Raw genomic sequence first — 9,197 nt, 5'->3', positions numbered from 1 at the left:
CTACGTGGGGAAGAAAGGTTGGTCTGACTGTGTTTGAACACCTTGAATACCAACAGAACTGATGTCCAATCCAGGCCAGCCCTATACCCTGTCTAACCAGTCTTCCTCCTTCTCCCTTGTTAGGCAAATGAATTCGCTAAGCGGCATCCGGGGCATATAAATGTGCCAGAGAGCCCACGACAGGCTGTAATGCTGCGCCGGGTGCGGCAGTCTCTCCGGCAGGTGCTGTTTCTGATGGCCCGGAGACCAGATCTACTCTGCGGGGCTATCGTGCTCAGCGTCCTGCTCGTACTGGCGGTTAAATTCACGTGCAGGTAGTTAAGACCCCTTTCTACTCTGACTGTATGAGCTTGAGTTCAGACTCACCTAACACCAGAGGCAATTAACGTTATTTTGCTGAAAGAAAAACATGTTTATAGCATAATTAGGCTGTAAACTACCTGCACAAAATTTACAGTAGTTGTGTTCTGATGTTGTGTTATACCTTGTAGCTAATCTGAAACTGACTTGTACTGTAGGATAGGAGGATTATCCAATGCTTTAATCTGTTTAAACAGACAGGGGACTTCTCAAAAGCATTATTGGTCTTTGCGTTCTTAAACAGCAATTGGTCTCAAAATCACATCAAATAAAACCGTTCTGGATCATTTAATCGATTATTCTATTATCAGTTATTCTATTGCAAAAACAATCAATTGTTTTTCATGCAAAATTATTAATTGCTGCTTGAATTGAATTTAATATTTAACTGGATGTCCTTGGATCCTGGAGGACTGGCCCTACAAAATAAGCAGTTTAATTACATCTTCTTAGCCCAATATATTGGAAAAATGCTCATATATATATATATATATATATATATATATATATATATATATATGTATATAATTTTGTCTAAATTATTTAAAAAGTAGATTTGCAGAGTAATTGATTATTCCATGCTGGCATCATTTTAGGGATTCGGCTCTGGATGCAACAGTTTGACAGACTGAAACAAACAGCAAACAGCTGTTAACCCAACTGGGGAGACCATTTCTAGAAAGATTGAAACTTGATGCAAATTGCAGGCAAATGATCTGAAGCAAATCATGCATCTTAACATGTTTACAGGTTGTTGCAGTTTTTCTGCAAACTCAGAATGTAGAGATGTTACCTGCAAAATTAATAAAATCACCTCACATTGTTTCACACAACAATAAGGAACTGCATGGATACCTCAGCTCAGCTAGGAGGATTTTTAAAACCAATGCTCTCTTTAACCCAATGTGGGACGCGCCTGGAATGGCTTTGCCATTAAAAGAAACAACCAGACACGACTGAACAGGTGCACCTAATGATGGAAACACTGCTCCCACAGCCATATTTGTCACGATGAACAATGTTGGCATTTAATTATTTCTATGAGATCTTGATAATGGGTTAACTAGCCTGACAAGAAGGCCCACTCTGGCTAATCCAGCACCAGATATACTGTCATCCTTTTCATTGTTCGTTGTCATTATTTCTATCTGTAGCCGTGCTAAAAATGTGGTGGCAGCAGCTCGGCCTCCTGTGCGGTTCTTCTCTGCTGATGCCCCAGTTGTGGACCTCTACTTGGGTCAGCTAGACCAGGTGAGATTCAAGAATACAGAAACACACAAAGAATCACACATGTCACATAGAATTAAGTAGCTATTTAAAGCAGGTTATTTACATGCAACATGCTTAGTAAATTCAGGAGTAAATTCAAGGTTATAAGTTTATAAAATCATAACATAAGCTCTGTATCTCCAGGTGGAGCGTCTCAGAAGTATGGCTGAGGTGTCTCTAATTTTCTTTTATGCTCCGTGGTGTGCTCACTCAATGGCTGCCCGACAGGAAGTGCAGCTGGTAGCCAAGAAGCTGGCTAAACAGGTAAAGAGCAGCTGAAGACACAACAACTGTCACCTTGCAGGGCTGTTTCAGTGCTAAATTAAAACCTTTACTGATACTTTTTCTCTACTAAAACTTTATCTGGAAGAGTAAAATGATCTCTTAGGATTCAATAAACTATAAACTTGTTATTCTAAAAGCTTATTATTTTGATGAACTAGATAAAGTATTGAAGCAGTACCCTTAGGCTTACAAGACCTATTTAAATCACATTAACCCTGAAACATAGTGGAAAAACTTGTTATAGAGAATGTGTTGGTCTGCTGGGATGGGATTTCACATGCACTAATTTTAGGGGCTTATTTGTTAACTAAATGCGAGACTGAGATCACACATGACTGAGAACGTTAGCACCATGCATCCTAACTGTGGTCTAGTTTGGTTTTGTTTGTTCAGCTCTACCTCCTTCTGTTTTTCTTAAACACACAAACACAGGTGCAGTTTGTGGCTGTGAACTGCTGGTGGAGTCAGGGGAGATGCAGGAAGCAAAACCGCCTTTATCAGTACCCCATCATCCATCTGTTTTATAGAAGGTAAGAAGGAGAGATTGAATTTTCAAAAGCCTATAAAAAATAGTGACCATTGACTCTTGTAAGTAAAGTGTTGCTAAGTGCAGTTAAACCCTCCCGGAGTAATCTTCAGCAAGATAAAACATGTATAAAAGTTATATATTCAGCTATTTCTATACATTACCATAATGTATTGTTTCAAGCAACCAGATCTTGATTGATATTCTGGTATGAATTGTTATGGTGATCTGACACGTTGTTTAAAAACTGTAACTCTGTAAGGACTTATTAGTTCATATAACACAAATCTGAAGTATCACACATACACCGTGGCTCTTTACATAATTTTTACCGGCTTGTAATAACAAACGAAGAACTTTAATGGAAAAATGTTCCATGATTGAATCACTTAAGCAGATTAATTAAGTCATAAATGTTGTGCATCTTGTCTTAAAAGGCTTTTTTGATATGTCACTTGTTCATGTTCCTATAGGTTCGGGCCAATTGAATACAAAGGTCCATTTGTGGCTCCATATGTTGAAAGTTTTATCCTCAGAGTCATCACACCACTGACTTACCTCCCATCAAGAGCACACCTGAAACAGTTCCTCTCCTGTCATGAGGTATCTCTTAGTTTTTTTTTGTTATATTTTTATTTATTGCTGTCCATGCTATTTGATTATGCTATCTAATGCTATCTAAACTAAAGCCTAATTTTCTATATTCTTCTGTTGGTCTTTTTTTAATTGCCAGCCTCGTGTAGTTGGTTTCTTCCAGTTTAACTCCTCTCCACAGCCACCAGGGTACAACACATACCTCTCCTCTGCTTTGCAAGCCCTTAGAAGGGGTAAGAAGCTGTTTGCTGATCACCTCATCAAGTATAGTAAAAGTGAAGATAGAAAAGAGAGTTTTTAGCCTTTAATTCAGCCTGTCTTTCTGTTTTATGGACTAGATTTCCGCGGGGTTGTCCGTTTTGGAATCGTGACTAACAAGCATGTGGCAGAGGCTGTCTCGCTTAGTGAGGATAAAACTGTTTACCTGCACAGAAGATTTAACTCCTCTTTGGTGAGAAGCATCAACAGGTCACAAACATCACTGAAAACCCAAAAGCAAAATGGAGCCAAAGGAGAGTGTACTTTTTCCTGGTATTATGCAGTTTTTTTTTCTTGCGCAGATTTTCCCTAGCAAAGAGCGTAACTTCACATCAAATGCCATCTGTAGCTGGGTGTTTGAGCACCATGAGACCGTCCTCCAGTGGCTGCAGCCCCCAGGAACAAAGTCCCATCTGCTGGAACAGGAGCTGACTAAAGGCCCTGCATTACTGCTGTTTCTACCACATGATCCACTGGGGTCTGAGCCCAGTCCCATATTACAGCAGGTGATCATTATTGTGACACTAAACATGAGTAAAAATGTGTTTCCTTCATAATTACGTCATAAATACTTTATAAAACAGATTTACTTTTGTTTAATTCAGATGGTACCTAGCAAAACTTTGCAAAAACTGTTTAGGGATCTCTGCTCGAGGGATAACTTTCATTAAATTCCCTGTCCAACAATATATTGTCAGTTTATCCATCAATTATCAGTATCTTAAAGAAGTAAAGAAGTTAGTTATTTTCTCTACACCTCTTGAAAATTAGACTACATATTTTTTGCCATCCTAACAGAAGGTATGCATGTTTTATCTCTTCCTGTTTTCCAAACTAAACTTCTTTTTGTGACAGCTTTTTCCTTCACTTGCTGCTGGTTCATTGGGAAAAGAATTTAATTAAAGTCAGGGAAGCATCATTTCATTGTTTAAGTACATTTAGGTATCCATTTATCTATATTTTGCCAATTAAAATTAAGAAGGAATTAAATCCAGCCTCAAAATGTACTAGTTTCATTCTTAGGTATATAAATTATAGGTCCTTTATTTTCAAAGCCTTTCCTTAGACAACCTTGGTCGTGCTTTCATTTGTCAAAACCTGTAAGTGTTTTCAGACTGTAGCTGTGAAAATTCTTTAGACATTGCCCAGACAAAGAGAACTGTAGTATCTGAGTTAGTCAGAAAGAACAATGTGCTGAATTTCTCTGGCCTGTTAAGACCACCCCTGACCAGAGCAGGTAGCGTTCAGCTGGTTACTGTTGCGTCTTAATTTTTCCACTTTATTTTGTATTTCTTTGCATGATTTCATTGTTAGTTTGGGTATGTTCAGATGCATCTAGTTTAGAAATTGGTCCACAAACAAGCAAAGCTGTATGAATTTTTTTTAGCATAATTTTGCAATTTGAGAATTTCCAGAAGCGAGAAAGCTTCTCACACAGGTGGTCCTCTGATGTTTGATTTTAATGTACTCTTTTGTGTGTGTGTGTGTGTGTGTGTTTCTGTTTAGGTTGCAGACATTGCTCTGCGCTATCATTCCTGCACCCACTCCAGCTTGGACAGAAGGGTCATGTCTGACTCATTGTGCTGCCAGTCGGTTCTTCTTCCAGAGTCCAGCACAAGTGTGTGTGAAGTGTGCCTGAACTTGTCACGTCCCAGCCCCCCCACCTCTGGTTTTCGCTGCTCATTTACCTCCATGACACATGGAGGAGACCCTTTTCAAACTTATCTCAGAAACTGCTGCCTCCACCAAATACCTTCTTCCCTGTCCATAAGAACTGCAACTTCAGTGGGCTGTAACAATTTTCTGAACACTTACAGTCCATTCAGTCAGTTCAGTGCCTGCTGCAAAAAAGTAGAACCTCAACTTAATGAATCACAGACCAAAGAGGAGCCAGATGTGCAAAGACTTCAGCTTACACCTCCTCCTTCCATAACCCCTCCATCCTCTGCCACTCATCAGGGAGGTGATGGCATTACAGGGCTAAGGTGTCTGACCAACAGGACACTCAGGTTTTATGTGCTGGATGTTGCTCTTAACTGGCCTCTGGCGGTGAGGCTTGGAGCATCAGGAAACAAAAGTGCTTCCCTGCACCAAGAGGCTTCTAAACAAGGTCATGGGAGCGGTGACGGGTCTTTTGCAGCTATTGTGAACCTTAAGGATGAGGTTCATTATGTTCTTCGTCGCAGTCCAGCAGCCACGCTGACAGAGTCTCTGGGTAAGACAAGCGGCTTAAAAGACTCCAAGTTAGAGTTTACTTTCAATTTTGGTTCAAGTTGTTTTGGACAAAGATTCTGCTGCATTACCGAGACATCCAGGCGTTTACTGTTGTCACATTTTTATCCTCATAATCCAGCTGAAAACATTTTAGTGTGTTCAGTGCCACATCATCTTTCATATCTGCTGATATGTGTACAGTGATAGACCACACTTAGTTCTGTAAGTGTTTTTAAAAATGTGGACTAAAAGGGAACTTTTTCTTTTTTGGTATATTTGTTTTTGTGCATATCCCACTTTAAAGAGGCCTTCATCAGGAACTTCAGTGCTCCGTACAGCATTTTGGAGAGACATTTGGTTGGAGAAGAAGACGCGAAGGAAGGCAAAGAAGACACCAAGCATCCAGATGAGCACCAGCGTGCTCCTCAACGCCTCCTCATCACAGAGTTGACCACTTCCTCCTTCCTGCCCTCTGTCATGGACGTTCACAAGGTGAAAAATACTCAGACTTCTTTGCTTTCTGGAATCTACCTCCCTCAGCTTCTAAAATCTGTGTTTTGCTGCAGTTTTGTGCAGGGTTCTTCTAAAGATGGCGGCCCCAAGTAACAGATAACTGGTTGTAGTAAATTCTGCCTTCCTGATCTACCAAATGTTGGTGTCTGTGAAAACATTGACAAAAACCCCTTTTAACATGTGGTGAAACAAAACAGAATGAGCTAGTTTTTCCTTAAATTTGCTCCTTTTTTCTTTTCTTTTTTAGTTCCTCATCAATAATCTGGGATTTTAATCTGCTGTGCATAATTGATGCTTTTTAAATTGAGGTGTCTCTTAAATTATCTTCACGTGTGTGTATGAGTTTCAAAACACATGTAATTTGTTAATTTACCATCTTATTTTCCTTCTGCTTACACTGTGACTGATGAGAGGTGAAGACATCCCACAGTTTTTCTACTTCCACCCCCATGAAACATCAGCTCACTCAGAGGATCAGTTCACTTTTTAAATGGGGACAACATGTGTGTGTTTCAGGATGTGCTGCTGATCTATTACACTCATTGGTGCGGATTCTGCTCTGTTCTCAACCACATCATCATCCAGCTTGCCAGATTATTACAGGGGAACGCCGCCATAACTGTGGCCAGGTAACTGTGATGCCGTCTTTAATGTGCAACTGGAGTTTAATTGTAATATCATGAACAAGTCATTTTCAATTCTCAGAGAAACAAAAGTAATGAAACACCCTCTTGTGTTCAGAGTCAATGTTGCACGTAATGACCTTCCCTGGGAGTTTATGGTGGATCATGTTCCTTCAATCCTTCTGTTTCCCAGATACAGGTGAGAATAATTACAGAGAGATGCACAAGAACAAAACACACCAGTGTAAACACTTGTTCTTATTCTGTGCTTTTGTACAATTTCTATGCTTGTAATTAATGAGAAATTAATTTGCCAGAAATGAGACAAAACACACAACAGACTAAAACAAAAACCGATCACTTTAATAATTATGATTTTTAAAATCTACTTTTATTGGTATTTTTATCCTGTTGTTCCTTTCTATTATAGCCTTCAATGGTGATCTTCTTCTCTCCCACCATGTAGCTTCATGCCCTCTTACACTAAATCCATAAATTGCTCTTTGGTCTTCCTCTAGGCCTCTTGTCTGTTAGTTTCAACCTCAGCATCCTTCTGCAGATATATTCACTATCCCTCCTCTGTACATGCCCGAAGCAAACATAAGCTAAGCTAAATAAGTAAAATGCTGTGTTACAGAAATAGAAATGAACTTCTGTTGTCTATTGTTGTGTTTATTCTCTTTTTCAGAAAACATCTCAGTGTGAAGTATCCTGATGACCTTCCCATCACATTGCCCGGCCTCCTCCAGTTCATCCTGCAGCACTCTGGCTCTGTACATTATGCAAAAAAACCATCTGCTGCAGCACAGGGAGCAGTGCCTGGTGCCGTCCTCCACGCAGAATTTCTTGCACTCCAGCTTGAAGTTCAGACACTTCACCAAGCTCGCGAACGTCTCTCCCAACAGCTGGCGCAGCTCTGGCGTGACAACCGACAGCTGAAATTTGACATTCAGAAAGTAGAAAAAAGTTTGGAGGAGCAGCTCCGGGAGAAAAGCCGTCAGCTGGAGGAGGCGGTGAGGCGGCTGCAGGAGCTGGCAGACACGTCCGAAACCCTGCTGAATGAGAACACGCTGCTCAGGGTCCTGCTGAGGGCGCTGAAGGACAGGACAGAGGCCAGAGAGCAGGCTGAGGTGGAGAGAAAAGAATCGGAGCAGAAAAGAAACCATCTGGCTTCCTGAGTGCACGTCTGCAGAGGATCCTGGGAATGAAAGAGGAAAGCAGGAAAGATACTGCACCAGTAAATGAAGGAAAGGCTAAAAGAAGGAAGAAAAGAAAAGCTGTGATTAGACTTGAGGAATCAAGAGATAGGAGGAAAATAACAATGAAATGCAGTGATGTAAAAAGAGAAACGGAGGATGCATTGACTGAAAGTTGTGAATCAATAAGGATTCTTCAATAGGAAACACTCAAGAGGACAAGCGAATAAGGGATGAATTGAGAGACGGAATACTAAAAAGTGCTTTAAGTTTTCCCACTCATGGAAAGACACTAATTTAGGAATTCAGTGCAAACTGTCCCAACAGTTCTAACCTTTTAGTTCTGATGCTGCACTTTCAGAGATTTATTGTCAGTTAAAGGGCGATGAAATCACTTGAGGAAACCTTTTAAGACCTCAGAGCCAAATTAAGATTCCCTTTATTACCTCTCCCTTTATTATGCAGGAGGTACAACACAGTAGTGTTATACTCACTACTCTGTTAGTTCTAGTTGTTTTCATACTAAAAACCAGCCCATTCAAGAAAGACTGTTGGGTAAACTTGGTAAACTTGGTAAACATGATTCACTCGTGGTAACTGAAAATTCAGGGAAAGTGTGTGTTCTGACGAAAATATAGTGAAACATTACATTTTCAAGTTGAAGAAAATGTAGAACAAGAGAATCGGATGAATTAAAGGGTTTGGATATCTACTATGCACACAGCTGCATCCCAAGAGTCAAACACTTCATGTTTTGTTTTCCGTTTGTTTTACAGGTTTGGTCTTTTTTGGCTAATTTCCTAGAAAGATTTTACAGAAAATGAGTTGGTATTTGGCAGATTGTGGGCTATTGTAGATTCATATGGCAATCATGAGAATGAGACCTTGATCCAACAAAACTCTTTTTAATGTGACAGATAATTTCCTTTATGAGCATACAGGCTTTTTTTTTTTTTTTTTTTTTTTTTTTTTTTTTTTGTAATTTAACCAATAAAATTCTTTGGTTTTTTTTGTTCTTCCACCTCTTTTCAGAGAGCTGTTAATGAAGCAGAGAGGTGGTGGCTGCTGCTTACCCTTTGAGCTTCAGAGCACTTGAAATAAGATTTTTCTCTTTTTTTTTCAAATGGGATGTTGATGGGTTTGTTACACTGATCTATTTTTTCAGTAATCATTGAATCACTAGAATATTTCTATGTAACTATTCAGGTATTAAAAATTAATTGCTGCAATTGTTTACATGTGAAATATTGCACCGGTTTTTACTGATTAAAAATCTTTCATCTTACTACACTGTTGTTTCATTTACATATTACAGTAGAAACATGGATTTTGATCTTAAAGTTTAAGGACTGTCTCAAG

General features: G+C 39.6%; 1 protein-coding gene across 1 annotated transcript; it reads left to right on the top strand.

The window, feature by feature from the left end:
- The first annotated feature begins 36 nt into the window (after nucleotides 1–36).
- Nucleotides 37–8,827, top strand: txndc11 (thioredoxin domain containing 11). Its single transcript, XM_041982319.1, has 13 exons — nucleotides 37–314; nucleotides 1,515–1,611; nucleotides 1,774–1,893; nucleotides 2,347–2,444; nucleotides 2,914–3,043; nucleotides 3,174–3,267; nucleotides 3,373–3,485; nucleotides 3,595–3,798; nucleotides 4,799–5,507; nucleotides 5,811–5,998; nucleotides 6,536–6,648; nucleotides 6,761–6,841; nucleotides 7,331–8,827. Exons 1-13 carry the CDS (start codon nucleotides 190–192, stop codon nucleotides 7,818–7,820), a joined length of 2,562 nt encoding a protein of 853 aa, XP_041838253.1. The 5' UTR covers nucleotides 37–189; the 3' UTR covers nucleotides 7,821–8,827.
- The last annotated feature ends 370 nt before the right edge of the window (nucleotides 8,828–9,197 follow it).

This window comes from Melanotaenia boesemani, chromosome 4, assembly GCF_017639745.1.
Source record: "Melanotaenia boesemani isolate fMelBoe1 chromosome 4, fMelBoe1.pri, whole genome shotgun sequence".
In the NCBI taxonomy this organism is placed as follows: Eukaryota; Metazoa; Chordata; class Actinopteri; order Atheriniformes; family Melanotaeniidae; genus Melanotaenia; species Melanotaenia boesemani.
Note: the sequence above shows the minus strand (reverse complement) of the source record. Positions and strands in the feature narration are given on the sequence as shown.

What these genes read in the sequence shown, in the direction of transcription:
- txndc11 (XM_041982319.1), top strand. Translation starts at nt 190, where the DNA reads ATGCTGCGCCGGGTGCGGCAGTCTCTCCGGCAGGTGCTGTTTCTGATG. An exon ending in GCGGTTAAATTCACGTGCAG is followed by an intron (nt 315 to 1,514) that starts GTAGTTAAGACC and finishes TTCTATCTGTAG; the next exon opens with CCGTGCTAAAAATGTGGTGG. An exon ending in AGTTCCTCTCCTGTCATGAG is followed by an intron (nt 3,044 to 3,173) that starts GTATCTCTTAGT and finishes TTTAATTGCCAG; the next exon opens with CCTCGTGTAGTTGGTTTCTT.